Source organism: Anas acuta, chromosome 2 (genome assembly GCF_963932015.1).
Source record: "Anas acuta chromosome 2, bAnaAcu1.1, whole genome shotgun sequence".
Classification (NCBI taxonomy): Eukaryota; Metazoa; Chordata; class Aves; order Anseriformes; family Anatidae; genus Anas; species Anas acuta.
Window position 1 is genome coordinate 132764788 of NC_088980.1, and position 20410 is coordinate 132785197.

Sequence of the window (20410 nt, forward strand, 5' to 3'; positions counted from 1 at the left end):
CAATGAATGAGACAGTGTCAGTTGTTGGTAAAGGTCACCCTGGGGCCCCTTCTGCCCTCATAGCTTTGATGTGCACCCTGCTGGCATGGCCTCATACAATAATTCCTTCCTGTTAGCACAGGAAGGGAAATTTAGGTACAGACTCTCTTGCAAAAATCCTATTGTGAACAGTCTGGCTGTCAAAACGCCCATGTCTCCCTTTGCCTGTGTCATGGGGGGTCATTTCTGTTCCCATCCTGTGGGAGAAGGAGGTTGCTCTTGCCTTTTGGCAGTGTTTCTACTTTTATCATCTCCAGCTTATTCCTGATGGCAGCCTGGCTGCCTCAGATCTAAACTCCTATGGAGGTGGGAAAAAAATGACCACAAGCCCACCAGCATATTGTGCTCCACAAGTTATGAGTTGATATTTATGGTCTCCTTCCAAGTGTATAGCTCCCACCCCTAATCCCTTGGATCAGCCCCAAGCAGGAGTGAACTCAAAGGGGCAGCTCTAATACAACGGGCTCAGAGAACATGGTTTGTATGCAGTCGCTGTCATTGATTTGCAAATACAGCTCAACTGTTACGAACAAACACTGAGACACTGAGTATAAGCAGTATCTCAAATATCCTTAAAGCTCCTAAGAGGAAGATATTTGAAAACACCAAAGTTAATAATTTCTATAGAAGCAGAGACTTAAAAAAAAAAAAAAAGCCTTAACTGGAAGGAGCACAGCAAACATTATGCTGCAGGCAGTCAAGAATAACTGCAACCAAATGATGAGGGGAAATTTAAAAAATGACTAGACAGAGCAAGACTAAGTCTCCAGAGAAGGCTGAACCTAAATATCAAACATCCAGTACAGAACAAAATGTTATAATACCAAAATCAAAGCATTTATGTTTGGTTTATTTTTTTCCTCTGGCATTTCAAACAAGCACTCACTCAAAGCTTTTTTTCCCCCCTAAAATATATAAATTTTAATTATTTAATTGAAATAGAACCTATAAAATATAAACTGCAGCCAGATGAAGCTAGTCTTTTTCTGTCATATGTCTTCATTCAGCACCCAGTAATGTCCATGGTACATAGCAGGAATGTAGCATTTCTTTTTATGTGTAGAATTCAAATTGTATAAAATAGTGTCATAATATCAACAGCACCTTCTCTCCTGCCTTTAACGTAAGAAATAGATGAAAAGTCCTCCAGTGCCCACTGCAAAAAAACTTGAGCAAAACTGTTGTGGATTGCAGTGGCCTGGGGATTTCAGTACAGCTCTGAAACCATGCCTGAAACGATAGCCTGACAAGAGACTGGGAGTCATCAGTAAAGGATTGTGTAAAATAAGGTAACAGAGTGTAGTGGTGACATCCTACGGCTTCTGCTATCTTCAGTGACCGACGGGGCTGATTCACAGAGTGCACATGTGAGTCACCTACCAAGATTTTCACAGAATAACCAAAAAGCCACAGCGCTGCACCTGCGCTGTGATCAAGAGAAAATCTCACAATTCTCAGTCTAGACTCAATTTGGCAAAGGTCAAAGTGGATGTTTTCATATTCATTATTCACTGACAGTGTCATTGAAGAACAAACACTGGCTCTGCAGATGAGCCCTCTGGCAGCTCTGCCAGCTGGTGGCTGCAGGTGGGCTCTGGCACAGCTCCCTGCCTGTCTGGCTGCCTCCCGACAGCAGTCCTCAGGTACTGATTTAGCAGGTCTAGTTTGTAACCCAGAGTGCTAACTTAAACCGTCCCTGAGGACAGAGTGAATATGCTGGGGAAGCACCCCAGGGAGGTGATCCCTTGAATCACTCAAATGTGGACCGTCAGAGTCAGTCTGGAGGCTTTATGAAGATTTCCACTTAGATAAATAAATTTTATTTTTAAGGAAAATTTTAGAATTACACCAAAATGATGTATACCATGTCTGTGACTTCAGTATTTTTCCCTAGTCCAGCGTCTCCTAATCTGAAGCCCCAACGTCCTGGCATCTTAGGAGATTTCCAGCTTGCCCACAGACTGCCCCAGCAGCTCTGCTCAGTGTTAGCTGCAGCAGTGCATGGGTTCTCCCCTCTGTACACATGGGCTGACCAGATATCACAGCATGACAGGGTGACCCACGTCCAGTGGGCTCTTCCTTGAGAAAAACGCCTACATGCAGGAATCCCTTGGTGAAGCTCTAAGTGGCGTGATACCCAGAATGGCCAGGTCTTAATATCACAGTGGCCCTGTATGAGCTGTATGTCTAACAGATCATTTCAAAGAAAATATATCCTGAACTGGAGTCAGAACACAGAAGTTCTCCAAATAGCTTCATTGCAGATTTGAGCTCCCAAATTGTTCTATTGGTACTGATAAAATGGGTATTGTAAGGCAAAGCCTTCATAGCACAGACTCTTTTCAACAGAAGGATGAGTTTTAAGGGAATAAATGTAAGAACACGATTGAATCCTGAAGGAAGCCTCCTCCGAAATACCATGTAAATATAAAACTTGCAAGTGCTACATGGAGAGATAACATTTTATTGTTTATATTTCTGTCTGCCAGTTGTGAGCCTTTGAGCTCCAAGGAAGTCAGGGAACTGTGCTTGTTTTTGAAGAAATTATGCTTTTGAAAACCATCAAAGACACGCAAGAGCAAGCAAGGCTTGCAAAACAGCTTCTTGGAGATAATGTTGCCAGCGCAAACATTGCTGAAGGCTGATTTGTCCAAGGGATGTTTAGCTTCAGGAAAGTTTCTCTTTCACAAATCATCCATCCCCTGTCATTTTGCCAGTGACAAAGATTGAAGCATCTGTAAGAGACGTTCCAGCTCAGCTGCTCTGAAGCGCTTAAACCGGACAGGATTTATCTGGGACTTTGCTTTGAGCAGCAAAGCATGCCCATGGGGAGAGAGTGCTGAGGGGATGTACTGCAGCCTTTAAAATAAATGTCATGTTGGAAACTAGAAAAGCACCTCATCTAGGAAAGCATGTCTTCAATTAAACAGTACAAGGAACACTTGCTAGCAGATTGGGTCTGAGCTTCATCTGAACAGCAAAGAGATGCTGGGGTGGCCTGGACCGCCAGCAGCTCAGACCCTACTTACTGTAGCTATACAGTTATACAAAATTAGAGAAATAACCTGAAAAATCAGTTCTTTTTTTTTTTTTTTTTCTTTTCAGTAAACACAACTGCATGAAGTCTATAAGTAAACAAATAGGTTCAAAGCTCCTTAGTTTTTTCCAGCAATAACCTTAGTGATGTGTCAGAGATAGGCCTTTCAAAGTGCTATTGAGAATAAATAGCAACAAAGCCAAAGGGAGTCTCTGCTTTTGGATGATAAAATACGAAGAAGATAGCTGACGTGCCCAATCTGGCTGTTGGCAGATCAATGATTTTGTGGATTTATGTAAAGCCAATGATCCTGAAGAAAAGAGATAAATAGACAGATGTTTCAGGTTTTTATTTTTTGTCATACCCAGTCTGCTATATGAGTAAACTCATATGTTTACCTCAGAAAAGTTGCCAACAATCACCGGTTTCTTGGGTGTGTGCAAAACACCCTGCCCAGCAGAGGCTAGAGGTACAGAGGCAGTTTGATTAAGCAATTGATTATATCTGTAATAAGCCAAGGGAAGCATAGCTGTGAAAATAAGCTTGTTTCAGTACACTCAGTATTTAATATTCGTTCTCTGTAACCAGTGCCAAATGGCAGATGTATTTAGATTGCCAATTAGGTAATCATAGCAGTTCTGTCAAAGAAAATTGCCTACCTTCAGCACAGTATTGTGCCATCTTGGTTTATAGCTCTTCTAGATCTTGCCATTATATTTTGATCATAATGATGATTATCTCCAGCTACAATCTGTCTTTTCATATGAAACATTTCAAAATGTTTTTGTTGAAGCAGACATTGAATTAGTCCAATTTGAATCCTCTTGAATATTACGTACTTGAAGCCATATATTCAAATCAAAGAAATTATGAAGTAAGAACAAGTAAAAGAGTGAAGAAACTCCTCATCTCTACTCTTCAAATGTTCATGCTGCCATGCATCATGTAGTTACAGGGTTCAGATATTGCCTTTATAATGGAATCTTCACCGCTATAAAATTAAGCTGCAATATTGGGAACTTGTTTGGTGCTTACAGCATCTTAGCCTTATCCTCTACAGTTGTTTTGTGGCCTATGAATGATTCATTAAGTTACTGAATGAAGAAAAAGAGCCAAGTGAACGTAAATTTAGTGCTACCCAAACAGAGTTATAAACTGTTAGGCTCTGAAATTATTGTCTGTGCTTCATGCAAAGGCTCGATAAATTTAGATAAGTTAATATTTAACTTCTAAGTTACTGCTTAACCATTCCAATTTCTAAGTATAGCAAAAGGTGGATCTTCTTTCTGTGGCTTTTGTTTATTCATTATCAATCTTACATTTAAACCTCAGTCAGATACACTAGTCAACAAGGATCAAATCACCATAAGTCTTTACATGGGGTCATGGATTTGTCTCAGCCTGACCTAGGGACTTCTTCCAAAGTCTCCCCTGACCAGAGAAGAAAAGAGGACACTGCCTCTTCAGGGCAGAAGCAAATTGCTGCTGCTGCAGAGGGATCCCTGATGAAATCTCATGGGCCTCAGAGGGATCAGCTTTTAATTTATAACTTTTCTTTTACTTTTTTTTTTGTTGTTGTTTGTTTGTTTTTAAATATCCTCTCCCTGCTGACAAGCATTGGTTGGTTTCTGGCATCATCTTCTATACAATGTTATTCAAAGACCCATCTAGGATCTAGTTCATTTCAGCAACCAGAATTATCATACATTTTTTCCTTTAATTGGTTCCTTAGACTTAGCCTGGAATTATATATTCAAAAACAAAATTAAAAAAAAAATAGTCGTGCTGCCTGCCATTTTTTGTTTAAATACTCACTTTGATACGATCAGAGACGTGAGTTGATAGAGTCTAATGTTCCCTGCATCCCAGAGCAAACAATAGCCTGAGTCTGTTTCTTCTGCCACTGCAGCTATGGCCAGCCTATGGGTGGGATGGGCTGTCCAAATTGTGGTACATTTTATCCATTTCTCGTGTCATTAATCAAACAACAACAACAAAACAAATAAACAAAACTAACCAACCAAACAAACCATGAAAAATCTGTGTTTATTAAAGGGTATCTTCAGTAGAGTATCTTCTCTGGAATTTCAGACATGCCTAAGGGAAGTGAAGTACATATATGATCCTTACTTCAATGAAACACTGCAGTATTCATTAGATTACTTTAGAAAGTGTATTAGTATAATAGATAGCATAGAAGAAAATATAATAGATACTTTGGAAAGTATTCACGGTTGTGCACAGACTGGTCTGACAAAAGCAGGGTAGAACCTCAACATAAAGTGGTAACAGCCTGGAAATACCGGATAATTAATCTTGTCTTAACACATCTCAACTCAAGGATTTTGTCTCATGTAGTCAAGGGCTTGCTATAATTAGAGCTAAATTAAGACAAAGATGAAACAGACTCTGCTAAATAATGTAGTAGAGATTGTAATCAGGATTCTTTCCTCTTGATTCAGTGTACAGCTGTTTACTGTTCTAAATGTTATCATATGGTACTTCCCCTCCCTCTGAATTCCATTAGTCCTGTAGGCACTTCCAAACAACATGAACATGTCATTGATGATGATCAGGATCCATGTGGAGATTGTTTTTGTCCCAAACAAACACTATCACCAGACAATAAAAAGTCAACTTCTTCATAGTTGGGTTTCACTATATATTACATGGTCAATTTGAATTCTGTGTGAAAATCCATCTGCAGATCTTGACTAACTTCTGATATATGTCCAAAATAGTTTTCTCATTCCTGAAGTTTTATGTAATCACCAGACTAGTTACATGCTGGAAAATAAAATGTATTTTCTGTGCTGACCAAGGAAAATAATTGAAATTCTTTGTAGTGGAAGAGGACACAAAGCTGGCTTCTTATTCCATTCCTATTCCAGTCAAGCTTTTTAAATTTGTTTTGTTAGTTCCACTCCAAGCACAGAGCTTTTTGAAAAAACATGTTTTATGAAGAAAGAGAGAATCAAAATGCTGCAAACCAGCGCTGTGTATTTATTAACATCCTTATACAGACAGAAGAGCCAGGGTTACATGGAGGTCCATGCTGCTATTGAATTGTGCACTTGAGTTGCAGTCTCCCATGCAGGAGGCAGTGAGCAGAAAGAAATAAAATAAAAATAAAATAATAAACAATAAAAAAATTAAAAAGGAAAGGGAAATAAATAGATAGCTCTATTTATTTCAGTGACAGTTTCATTGATATACTATGTTCCTTCAAGAAATCTGGTTTTGCAGTTTCCTGGGGTTTCTCTCTCTCTAGAAGCCATTTATCTTCCATGCAGAGGTGGACAGAGACATGGGCAGGGAACAAACAGGACAGCATGGGAGCAAGCAAGGACAGGGAGCAAGCAAGTGTGGGACAGCGTGGGGAGAAGCCACAATGAACGGGTTAAGAGCAAAGACAGGAGGATTGTCTTTATGTGTTTGTCAGTAAAGACTTACTAAATCCAAACGGAATTTCGAAGGAAGAATGACAGAATTACCAGGCAAACTGAGAACTGAAACTACAACAGCTGGTGCATTTAACATGTTCTTTACAAGACTTGATTAAATATATAAAGATTATACGTTTAATCTGAAGAGCTAGTGTTTGTTTTTTTTTTTAATAGCTCCCTCTTCTATTGCTTGAAGTAAAAAAGCAAAACCACAAATGAAACAATGGCACATTCCATTTCTTTTTTTGAATTTTTCTTTTCCAGATGATGGAAAACTGTCCTTTGATGAATTCAAAGCTTACTTTGCTGATGGAATTCTGAGTGGAGAAGAACTGCATGAACTTTTTCATACAATCGATACACACAATACTGAGTAAGTGTCCACTTCTTACAATCAAAGTGCTACTGTCTGCACCTGAGAATGGAAAAAAGACATCAGGATGATTTTAGAAAACAAGCCTAAGAAGAAAGCTGCTTCTGGGAAGCTAGACTGTGTCATACTGCTCTAAACCTTACAACTTCACTATTTCTAAACATTTCAGAAATACACGTATGTTCCAATAAATGAGATTTGTGCACTAAGAACATGGGGTAGAAACTTGATTCCTTCACTGTTCTCCTATCATGTTAATAAGGAAGTGGGTCTGTGGCTTCCTACAGCCTTAAATATGAGTTTCTCAGCTCTTGAGCCACCTTCACAGAAATAAGTACTTGGACAATTATTGCTTTCGTTATTTTTTCCCTGCTCAACATTTGGTCCAAGTACTCATTTCTGTGAACCATGGTCAAGAATTGAGAAACTCATGCAAAAAGAAAAAAAAATGGGGATACCAAGTGATACATGGGATACCAAGTGTTGGTGTCAACACTTAGGAGATTTGGATGTCCCCATTACAGTTGGGCTAAACAAGGCAACAGGCTAAGGGTACAAAGAACCTTGCTCATTACTTTCAGTAGATCCAAATTGTGCCATTGTATTCTCTCTTGTGCTATTTTTTTCTTATGTACAGTGACTGAAGAAGAGAATTAATTTCCTTTTATCCCCTTTCTGGCCATCAACAGTTATTCACAGCAGGTCTCACACCTCTTCTTAATTAGGAGGGTGTTATTAAGCTAGTGGTTTTTACACTGGACTGTTTTTGTGGTGAAGAAGGTTGTTTATTTCTTTCTCTTGGAGGTTATGGAGACATTAGTTAGCAATCACAGCATGGGTTGTGTTTCTCTTTACAAGCAGTGATTACATAGTAAGTCAGTATTGCTTTTCCCATCTGTGTACAGTGGAGTAACGTGTATGAAGATGCTATCACAGCCCAGCCTTCTATGTTTGCTATAAGAAAACCCAGGACAGTGTAATAGGACCTTATCTCATCCAGTATCAAACTCTGCTGTATCCCTGGGGTTTATCTTACTTTCCACAGGCAAACAAAACCAACAGGCTGGTATTTTGTAATTCATGTACTTCATAAAAATCCAGACACTAACACAGAGTGAGGTTTTACTACCTTTCTTCCTCACGCTCATGAACTCAGCAATCACTTTAATATTTAGGACTTGCACATTAACCCAGGTAGTTCCAGACAGGCCTTTCCCCTTGGCTAGTTCCTGACAGCACTCTCCTGTGATTTTTCTCCCCTGGATATCTGTATTACATCACTGCAACCTTCCTTTTTCCCCTTGTCCTCAGCTTTTGCTGCTCTTCCTCTGCAAACATCCAGTTCCCATGGCTGTTATGAATCATTAGCCCTAAATATCAGCTTGGGCCCATTGCCCTGGAGACCTATAAATGACCAGATGTGATGCTGGCCATTGACTTTCCAACTGCCCTTGCAGCATAAGGCCTGAAGTTTTGTGGGAAACATTTCAAAGTTCATTCTTCCAAAGCAGCCTCACTCAAGCCCTTGTGTGCTTAAAATCTTGTCTATTTTTTTCCACCATTATTAGCCTAATAAAATGTATCCTCCTACAAATTTTGCCTCCTGTTGGTTTAGGTGGAATTACTCTTCTTTTCCAGAAAGTGTAAAGAAAGCAAGGAAATCAATTGAAGTCCGAGATCTGATCAATATTTCACAAGTGTATGCTAGAAAATATGTATCTTAGTTTCTGATCTTTTATGGACAACTTCCAGGCAAACAAACATCAACATTCTAGATAAGTTTCTAGGTTTTCATTAGCCATTATAAAAATGTTTATTAGGGGTGGGAAGAACAAAACCAAACCAAAACAGAAAAAAGAAAATGAATTCACATGTTAACTATTCAAAGTGCTGCTTACTTCAAGCTATTTAAATATGCAGTCTACATAGGGAAGCACAGGTCTTTGGTGTCTAAAGGGCTTAGTTGTTGTTTTTTTTTTTTTTTATAAAGGTGTATGAAGTGCTTTTCATTTGCAGTAATTTCAGTGTGATTATATGAAGACATGAAATGCCTATAGTTAGGATTCCTTCATGGGATCTGTTCTATGCATTCCTAATAGCACTCACATAGGTACCTAACTGATATAAACGTAGGGATATATCCCATAGGAGTTAATGTCTATACAACTCTGTGGATCTGTTTCTTAGCTCAGTTATGTATGCTTCCGTAAATCAGGAAAAGCCTTCCCAGAATCATTGTGTTTCAGCCCACACAACATGGAAACATTGGAGTATTTATCACAAGACCACCCTAAAGTATCCATTATTGAAGACTCTCAGTATTGTGATGCTACAGAGAAACAGGTTTCCCTGATATATCATTCACCTTTGTAGACAGGACAGGAGAAGGAGCAATATAAACAGGCTATGTTTTAGCGTAAGAAAATAAGAGAAGCCAATCATTATTTACCTAATTTACCATATTACCCTAAAGTACTTAAGTACTATAAATTTAAGGCCAAAGGCTGCAGAAATTACTGCTGAGTAATTATGTACTGTGTACAGGATAAATAAGTGCAACATTTTAATTTCTTCAGGATTCTTAAAACCAGTGACCAGGTCTGAGGAACAAATACAACATATGCAGTCTATCTAATCCTGGCAAAATAAATCACATGCTTCTTGGAACACCATGGGAATTTGCTTAGTCTATTATCTTTCTCATAATTTTTTATCCCTGTTATTCAAAGGCTCATTCATACAGGGCAGGACTTCCTCATGTTACCACATATGTGCATGAGAGTGGGTTTACATTACCATGATTGCACATCTGCATTTGTCAGGGAACATCCTGAATGGGCTAAATATCCTCAATGTAAGAACTCTGAGAAAAAGATAGATGTGTTATGCCTATTTTTATTTTCTTTTTATTTGTAATGCCTTTAAAAAAATATTTGTAACATTTGTGTTATTACTATTTGTAAAGCTTTTTCTCTGTACTGGAGAATATCTGGATATGAACAATATGTAGAAAAGTGAGAATAACATGGTTTTCCTCCTGGGAAAGTGGTGAGGCTTTGCAAAGGCTGGAGTTATTAGCTGAGAGTAGGTACTGCAAGGGGCACAGCAGCCATCAGAGAAAGAGAAGTCTCACTGACTGGGAAAAGTCTCGCAAAAAGCATGGCACAAAAGTCACAGAGAGTATGTGCTGTGAAAGATCAGATTTTCATGTATTTCAGAGGGTTGAAGAGGTGGAAGACTAGGAAAACCTACTAAATTACCTTTTCCAACCAGAAGAAAGGGTGCTTTCTTTTGCCTGGTTATGATTTATTAGAGAGTAGAGGCTATCTATAGATGATAAGAAAACATGCTTAAATTTAAACAGTAATAAGAAGCTTTTTTCCTTTTTTTTTCCTTTTTTTTTTTTTTTTTCTGACGTCTTTAACTGATAAAATGCTTAATGCCTGACTTTGGAGCTGAAGAGCATTCTATGCCACTTGATCTCTCTTTAAGGGAGGGAAGGCTTTAGAAAGAACTTGTAAAGGCTTTCCTTAGCACCTTTTTGCTTTTGAAAACCCTGTCATCATGCAGGCAGCAATATAAAGCATGCCAAATATCAGATGGATACAGCAAAGAGAGACAGCTTTGGCAGTGTAATAGGAATTCCTTATTAGGATAGCTTTCCAACAAAAATCACATGAAGCAAATATAATAAGGAGGCTGAAAGTTTACTCACTGGCATTTGCTGAAAAGGGCAGATTATGTAAAATGTCTTAAATTAACCAGCTGGCTAAGAAAAGCAGCAAAATGTTCATTGAACCTTGGAAAATTTTGTAATGCAAGCATTAGAAGAATCATGTACATATTAAATAATCCTAAAACTATCTATTATGTGATGTTTTCATTTGAAAATTGCCCAAGGGAATGAAATGATAATCTTTGTGTGTGCTTGTAATCTCCAAGTAGTTTGTGGCTTTTTTTCAGTCAGGAAGAGATGAGAAACTACTCAGTTATGTCTCTAGTAGAAGATTTGTACAGATTATTTAGTCTTTCTTACTAATTGAAATACAGACTCTTTCAAACTCCGGCAAATCATATATCTTCTCTGTACTTCACGTCCTTATTAACAAAATGCAGACTGTAGCTCTTTTATCCCAGGAATGTTATGCAGTGTTCAGTGTTAACCCAGAGGTTATGCAGTGTTCATATACCACAGTGATTTACACTGCATGTAAGTGCCTAGGACAGATAGCTAAGGAAGTATGTCACAGTCTGATAGATCATTTCTGGAGTACCTCAAGACCTCATAGCCAATTTGCCACAAGAGCAGACTTCAGGTTGTTTCTACCTGCACTAAATCTTTTAATTCTGCCTGCATTCAAAACCTCACTTTCTGTGTGCATGAATCTTTGTGCTTCAAAGACTGAAGACAGAAAATGGAAGGTGGCCTTGGAGTGATTTCTGTGGACCTCAGGAAACCTGAATTCCCTTCTCAACTCTGCTACAACACTCTTTCAAAAAGAAAAGATGCACAAGTATAAGGGACTTCCACGGGTTTAACACCCCTAAGAGACCTAAATTAACCAGCTATTATTAACAAACCAGACTAATGCAACACACCTGGTACAAAGAAGATAGGCTATGGCGTACCTCTAAAATGAGTGGTTATCATTTTCAAAGTAATAGTAGGACAAAAATAGGGGGAATTAATTTTCCAGTAATTGAGGTTGTGTCTGCCTAACTGACTATGATAGCTGCACCTTGCTATTTGGTGTAGAGAGGTCTTATCTTTTTAGAAAGAGTCAGTTGAGGCTAAATTGACCATAATAACCAGAAAAAAAAGATTGAGTTGGAATTAGATATTGCTGTATAAAATTTCCAAAAGATAGGTAGAACTGAAGGTCACTATGCTGGGATGAATTTATATTTACAGTTTGTCTAGGACCTGCAGTACAGGTCATTCATCCAGGGGAGATCATTGCTTTTACTGAAAGTTTACATTTTATGTGGATTTTTCCTCAGTATGTAATTTGGAACATTTATCTTGTGATCAATGAGTGTGCTATATATAGGCTGACTTTTTTCTTTATTTCATAAAATCTATGTATGTTTTTTATAAAATCCTAATCATTAAGTAAATATGAGGAAAGACACACCATACAAATTGATACCTTGACTGTTTTAACTTCCATTACCTTTTTCTTTTTACAGATGGAAACAAATGTACGAAATAAATAAGGAATAAAAGGAATAGATAATAGAAAATAGATAAGGAATAAATAATGATGCCATCACTATTTAGACAGCCAGATGGGGTGAAATAGTGTGCTCATGAAAAAAGGAAGGTCTTTTTTCCCCATATTTTAGTACTTCTATATTTTTTTACCTTTCTTGAGGTTGTTTTAATACAAGAACTGTATTTGTAAGAGCTAGCAATCAAAAATATAAACAGTAAACAATTACATTTGTGGAGGACTCTTCTGTCTACTGAACCTTACGACAATAAAATAACTAGTTCATAGGCCATCTACTAGATCATAGGATCATAGAATCTTTAAGGTTGGAAAAGACCTCCAAGTTCATCTGGTTCAACTGTCCCCCTACCACCAATATTACTAATTAAAACATGTCCCTAAACTGTGCCCCTAGATGCACAGTTACACCATATTTCTTTCCCATGCTCAGAGTAGCTCATACTTGTTCACAAGGGCTTCACATAGTTGTTTTTCTTGTTGGTTTGCATGGTGGTTGTTGTTGTTGGTTTTTTGTTTAGTTTAGTTTTGTTTTGTTTTAAGTGTCCTAAAAGACCACACAGAAACAAGAGGAGACTGGACCACTTACGCATTGAAAAAGTGACTTTCAACTGAAAGTCTCCTGTATTTCTGCTTTCTCACGAAACCTTTGGTCAATGCCTACTCAATCACACACCATTAAATTGTGTAAAGCAGTTGTTACGGTGAGTCCTGGCTCTGATGCCCGCACTCCACCCTCGTGAGACAAGGCTTTGCATGGTTGCAGCAGGGATTAGGTCTGGGCAGTCACAGCCGGGTCTCCTGCTGCCCCTGAAGGATAGATCAGGCATCTCACCAGAGGTGACACTGAATGCCTTGGCTTGTTGCCTGTTCTTGTTTCCTAGTGTGCAGCACTTAGCATTTGCATCTACTGCTAAATGGGGCCCTTCTTGTATGAAAAGACCCTTTAAAAAGTAATATAGGCAAGAAATCAACAGCAGTGGTTGTTCAATAGTTCAGCTTCAGCCTAGGCTTGTACAGTGATCCTTTCCCCCTTATTCATAACATTTTAAACATTTTGCAGATACCCCAGTACCAAGCACACTGTGAGCATCTGGGCTACATCTTAAGCTCTCTTGAGGGCTGTTAGGAGACCAAGCTAGATCCTGCAGCATGCAGGGTAGAAGCCAGCTCACCATGGCATGACGTAGGCCAACATGAGGGCACGGATGTGTGAAGGGAAGGAGCAAGAGAAAGAGCTTATCTTTGCCTCCCAATTGGGCACATATTTGGAGAGGGTGTTGGAAGCAAATAGAGGTGCTGGAAAGGCATCAGAGGTTTTTTCAGGGCTGACAAGGAGGGTGACACCAGGCAGCTCATGGAGGACGTGGTCTGAAGGCCATAGCTTGAGAAATTTTGAAGCTGAATAACCACATGTTCTGCTGTCTTTGAGCATTCTGTTTTTTTAACTCCTCTATCAAATGAACATGAAATGTTCTTTTTGACTGGGTTTCAGTTTGTACTGTCATGGCAGAAGCATAAATGACTAGATACATCTCAAGCCAAAGGCTATCAGAGACTAATGCTAAAAACTATCTGAAGATGGGGAAAGCAAGCTGGTTATGTTAACTATAAGAGATATTTTATCTTTATAAAAATTACAAAGGCAATATTTGGGAAGTATAAAGTGGACAAGAGTGGAGTTGTCTTGCCACCTTAAGTATTGTGGTTCTTACATATTCTCCTAAGTACTATACTTAGGAGCAAAGTGGAGCACAGGAATATTTTACACATTAATTAGGATGAGGAATCATTGAATGTGACTGGCTTTTGCTGACTTTCAACTTTAAAATATTAAATAATATTTTTGGTGACATTTCAGTTGTTCTTTTGTTTCTTGGCCCTTTTGAATCACTATATCACCAAATAATAGTAAATACATATTACTAAATGCCAATACTAAATAATAAATATATAATATTAAATACCAAACCCAGATCTGAAGATCTTTTTACTTCTGCATCAGGAAAATAATTTTATTATTTTTTTATTAAATTTAAATAAGTATTTTTATTATAAACTTAATAAAATAAAATAAAATAAATTTAAATAAGTATTTTTATTATAAACTTGATATTTGAAGTATTTCAATAATGTGTGCATTGTTTATATTTTATATAAAATATACTACCTAGTTTATATTTTATTATTTCTATGAGCACTCATATGTTTTCTAAATCTAATCGTGCATATGTTCAGTGCAACTACCTGGGGGTTATAGTAATGCTGAAGAAGCTGTTTAAACACAATCATCCTAACTCAGAAAATCCTTACTTGTGGGCTTAGCATGTTCTCAACAATTAATAAATTCCATTAACTGTCATTCACATCTACCTTTACTGAACACTAAACAGTTTGATTATGCAAGAGTATTGGTGCACAGTTCAGCTTCAGAGGAGGTAGTTCTGCAGAAGTACATCTATTTTGTTTACCTGTATCATTGACCTTAAAACAGAGTAAAGTATTAGCACAGATCTTTTTGTACATGGTTAGAATTAAGCAGGAGAATTTTGAAATTTGGGGTTAGTGGGGTGGATGCTTTTACAGCTCATTTCCCTGGTAAATTTGCCCCTGACAAATTCTCTCAGCTGTGACAAGTCCGTGTTTCAGCAGAGCAAGAATCCTTGAAATGGTTAATGGCTCAGTGAATAAGTTTTAGCAGTCTTTGCCAATGTACATCTTCCTTTTGCTCTTACCCTTCTGCTTTCCCTCCCCCCACTCATAACTTTCATAGAAATTGTTTTTTGCATAATGGCATCCTCAGGGAAAAGGTGTCAGAAGATAATGAGAATATTTGGCAAAGTTACAAACTAAGAGATATGCAGAAGATCTCGAGGGGATTCAGGCTGCAGCACTGCCGGAGAGATAGTGCGATAAATGCTTCGCTGATTACTGACTCATATGAATCAGTGGGGAATCAAACTTGTTTTTCTCACTTTTCTCATTGGCAAAATGAAGCCCTCCGTCAGGATCTTTGTTACAAGGTGTGCTAAGACTATTGAGGCAGACCTGGGGCTCACACAACTTCCTGAAGGCAGGTTTCGCATTAAGCCTTTGTGTGTGGCACAAGTTAAAGAAGATAAAATACTCACAAACCAGAGACAAGTTTGGTGAGGGACTGAGAGCTTTGGCCACCTACAGCTCCCAGCAGATGCTGGGCATTTGAGAGAGTCCATCACACTGCACATGTAGGGTGGGACTTGGTACTATAAAGACACATCTACACTTGCATGTGTATGTGTCAGCAGAGTGCCTAAGTCTACCTCATAGTCAGCCTGAGACACCTGCCCAAGGCAGACAGGATGACACAGAAGGTGCACTTGGAAATGGTGAGGGAAAGATGCTGGAGCATCTGAAACAACACTAGATGCCTATGTCCAATTAAGCTCCTTCTGGCTGTTGTGCTGAAAAGTCACTCACTCCATTGAATGCACCAGGGCTCCTTTATATGGCAGGGTAGGCTGGACACTTGTATCAGGGATAGTGTAGCCAGCAGGACCAGGCAGATGATCATCCCCCTTTACTCAGCTCTGGTGAGGCCGCACCTTGAGTACTGTGTTCAGCTTTGGGCCCCTCACTACAAGAAGGACATTGAGGCCCTGGAGCATGTCCAGAGAAGGGCTGTGAAGCTGGTGCAGGGCCTGGAGCACAAGTCCTGTGAGAAGCAGCTGAAGGAACTGAGGGTGTTTGGTCTGGAACAGAGGAGGCTCAGGGGAAACCTTATTGCTCTCTACAACTTCCTGAAAGGAAGGTGTGGGGAGCTGTGGGTTGGCCTCTTCTTACAGGTAACTAGTGATAGGACTAGAGGGAATGGCCTCAAGTTGCACCAGGGGAGGTTCAGGTTGGAAATGAGGAGACATTTCTTCTCAAAAGTCAGGCATTGGAATGGGTTGCCCAGGGAGGTGGTGGAGTCACCGTCCCTGGGGGTGTTCAAGGAAAGGTTGGACATGATGCCTAGGGACACAGTTTGGTGGGTGACATTGGTGGTAGGGGGATGGTTGGACCAGATGATCTTGGAGGTCTTTTCCAACCTTAATTATTCTATGGTTCTGTGACATACACTGCATATGTGGATGTCTACATTTAGGACTCTGAGCCCCAGAGTGAATCTTCCTCTCTCCTCCTGTCCAGGTCTTCATAAGCAGAGCCCTACTTCCTCCACTGGGGCAAAAGAGAAGTGCTGAGACTATATGCTCTAACAATACATTCCAAAAGGATGCCAACTTGATGCCTGAGATGGAGGTGTTGGTCAGCATTATCCTTGCAACCATGGGAACCCATCCACCTGCACTAGCCTTCAACCCAGTACTGAGCAGTGTAACTACAATGAAATGCATGCTATATGGGACCATAGAACTTCCCTCAGGACTCTGGTTGTAAAGATAATAATGACGAGTCCTCAGTAATTTGACAGTAGTCTAAGAATAGTAATTATCTGTCCCTTGGATGATGTGCTTTTGTTTCAGTTGAGAGGCATATTTTGGTCTCATGCTGTTGACGATTTATCACTGTCCAATGCAAGTACACAGAAAAAATAATGAATTTGGAAATACAATCAGGAAACAAAAACGATTTATTAAAAAACAGCATGAGATACAGACAAACTCCATAATTACATGAACTGCAAGAGAGTGAAAAGTATTTTTTCAAAAAAATAATTATTCCATGGGGAAAAACAATGCAGGAGGGAAACAATACATCAAGTTTTGACCATCTTCTAAAGCTAGATCTTTACATGGTGCAGCACTGACATGAGGAAGGTATATTTGCTACTATTTAAAAGAGATAATTCAAGGTGTTGGCTTTAATTCTCAGACTTTTCAAGACAGTAGCTACAGAAATCAGTCTGAAAATTAAGTACAGAGAAGAATTTAAGGTTGAAAATTAAGTACAGATACTGTTCAGAAGGAGCTGATAGAGTTTAGTATTACATGACTGAACAAAATAAGTTTAATGAGAACAGCTTACACAGTTCTGATATTAACACATATCCTCTGCTCAGACAAAAAAAAGCTGGAAATAGAGTTGCTAGGAAATTTTTCATATAAATGGTTATTTATAATGTAAAAATCAGTTTTCTGCAGAAAATAAGAGACTCGCTCACAGTGGGAAAACCAAAATGTAATGAATAGCTTCAATTGCACTGACCTAAATGGAGCTGACCTAGAATGCTTCATTTCAGATCAGTTCTTCAGGAGACAGCATTAGCGTCTTAGTATTGAGCTCATTATTTAATTGTTGGTGTAGTTTGAGGGCCTGGTCTCTTCCATAAATCCAAGTTTCCCAGAGAACCACAGCAGTTCAGTATCTCTATCAACACATGCATTTATAAACACTTTAATAAACCGATATGGAACATTATGTTTTGGGTAACAATGAATGGTTGAATCTCAGTTGTTGTTTTTTTTTTTTTTTAAAAGTAAAACAATCATTTTAGAACAAAATCAGAAGTTGAAACATCATTATCATCTACTGGAGGGTGACAACTCTGAAATTTGCCTAGTTTGTGGCAAAAAAGCCACCATGATGGTGCCTCAAATCTCCCTGTTTTGGACGGTGTGACTGAGAATCTGTTAAAAAATCACCCCTTGCACGGTTCTCTACAGATTTTAGTATCCAAAACTTTTAATAGTATTATTAAGACTCTTTTAAAAACAGAGATACGGCTAGGATCGTTAAGGTGTTCATTGCATCCTGGCCTAATGTAAAGGACTAAGGAATTTTTAGGTGAGCTTTGTCAGGGAAAAAAAATAAATTCTCTCCTGTAGTCCTGCCACACGTAGAGCATTAAGTGACAACTCTGAAGTTATTGCTTGGTCTGGAGCTAAGTATAAGCAAAGTAGATAATTATTTAGTACAGAAAAATATGGGACAGTAAAACAGCCATCAGCCCCACTGCCCATGTCAGAGCTGTGAAAGCCAAGCTGGCTGCCATGTTTGAGAGGCCAGAGGGTGTATGGTCCAGTTAGCCCTGGGGTGAAGAGCAGCCGTGTCCTTGCAGAAGCAAGAAATTTGGCTTCCCAGGGATCAGCCCCAGGAGCTCTGCCCCGTTTTGCCCCTTCTTCCTCCCCTCCCTTTTCTGTGGCAAGATGCCAATGCCTTGTCTTCCTAATGGCAGAAGACAGTTTTGCCTCCAATAATAAGAGACCTTGAGCAAACCTGAGCAAAAAATGTCCTTGATATTGCAAAGGAGCTGTGAAGCAGCATATCCTTAAAATGGAAGGGCACATATTCTAAGTCTTTGCACATACTCTCTGCAGTGTTGGAGCATTTATCTCATTTGGCTGACTTGAAGCAGAATGGGATGCAAGACCTGCAAAGAGCATACAGCTTTTTGGCTGAGAGTGTCCACAGATGATTGTTCAGCTGCCCTTGCGCAGTCTAAGTAACACTTCATTCCTTTCATTCACAAATTATATGCTTCTACTTAACAATAGTAGATGCCAGCTTCCAAGTTTCCTCCCTGAAACCAAATTTATCAGAGACATGCAAATGGGACCAAAAAAAGAGTTGGTTCAAGCCTCTGAAATCAATCATTCTCAGTCTTGAGAGTAGACTTGAAAAAGTTTTATTCTCCTCCAACTATGCCAGGAGTAGCAATGAATTTCCTAAATGAAATTAGTTTATAAAATCTTTCTTATAGTATTGGATTCTTCAGTAGTATCACAGCTCTAGACAGAGTGCACACTGCATATCATTCCTGTGCTGAAGACATGGCAGTGACTCCTCTCACGGCCCAGGGAAAACACGCAGATCTGCTGGCACCTCTGCCTAGAGGTGCCTTTCATGCCAGGGTCAGTATGTGTTGGGTCAGCTGCTGGAGCTGTGGATCACTGGGTTCGCATTGGTGGATGGGTCAAGTGGCTTTGACCTTCCCATTTTGGCTGGTCCCACCCCACAGCTGACCAATGTGGGCAGAACCCAGGAGTGCTCACAGCTGGTTTGCATGCCTACGTGTGGGGCCTCTTCCAGAGGCACCACAAACAGGCATTTTGGCCAAAGTTCATTCAGGTGAATTTGCTTACCTGTCTGCCACAGAGCTACAGGTAATATCAACCTTGTGTCAGTGGCATATGTCCCTTAAAAACGTTCATGTGGTTAGGTAGAGAGCATTGTAAACAAAAGGCAGACATGTAAAAGGACTGCATTTAGTAGTTAGAAAGCAAATTGAGAGCAGAGGTTTACAAAAAATGATTGTGCTGACGTGACATGAATGCATTTGGCTGCGCCCTGTGCTTTGGGTGCTTATCAAGAGTGGAGTGCTGGAGCCTGGATGTGAGTCATCCAGCAAATATTGCAAATTACATGTTCAGCACTGCCAGATTATAGGTCTAAGCAGAAGCATCCTTGGCATATATACTCACTGAAGTGACGAACAGGTGCCCACTGTAAGTACTGAGCTGCAGAAACAGCCCCTTGGTGTGTACCTCACTCCTGTACTATTAAATATATTCCAAACTTATTTAATTGCTTCTGTAGCATCCTGCAGGGTGCTCAAAGTTGTTTGTGTGCAGAAAAAGAATGCCTGAGTTTGTTCACAACTGTGTTGCTTGAAGAAACATGTTATTATTTCTGAAAGAATGAAATAATCAGTGGCACACAAAATTATAGTGTCCCTGCCTAGAACAGCATCCCCTTCAAACAGGATGCCAAGAACAATGGAGCTTCAAAGGATATTTATAATATAAAAGGAAAGACAGAGAGTTTGCTAGAGTGAAATCCATGCTCTTTTTGTCATTTCTATGTTCTGTCACAGGCTTCCTGAAGGCTGTTGCACAAATCACTTTGGATGGTAATTTTCTAATTATTCAGGTGCCCAATTCCAAATGAAAACCAATCCAGCATCTAAATACATTTCCATTTTCAGTCCATTTTGCAGCTGTATCGCTTTTGTCAGTGGAACTAACAGAGATGTTCTGATGACAGTAATGCTGAAAGCCTCTGAGCCATATCATGGTGCTATACCACTACCACACTGCTGAGGATAGTGCAGAATAAGGAGGACCAGAATGGATTTTAATATGAAATTTAAAAACTGAGAGCAAATTTGACTGGCTAACAATGTTAGAAGTTGATTTAAACTCAGCTATCAGGATGCAAATTAGAAAATTCAGAAGTGTTGTGTACAAAGAGAAGTCGTGAAGACGTGAAGAGGCAGAAAATATAGGGACAGTGAATAAAATGTGGGCAACATAACAACCTGTCATGTAATAGTAGCATTTTGCTTCTGTTTTTTGACTCAGGT

General features: G+C 39.2%; 1 protein-coding gene across 2 annotated transcripts in view; it reads left to right on the plus strand.

The window, feature by feature from the left end:
- The window catches only part of NECAB1 (N-terminal EF-hand calcium binding protein 1), a 60018-nt gene that overhangs the window by 6805 nt on the left and 32803 nt on the right, over window positions 1–20410 (plus strand). For both annotated transcript variants that reach the window (XM_068672239.1, XM_068672240.1), the window contains exon 3: window positions 6787–6895. In XM_068672239.1, the coding sequence (XP_068528340.1) occupies window positions 6787–6895 (109 nt within the window). The remainder of the gene's footprint in view (window positions 1–6786; window positions 6896–20410) is intronic.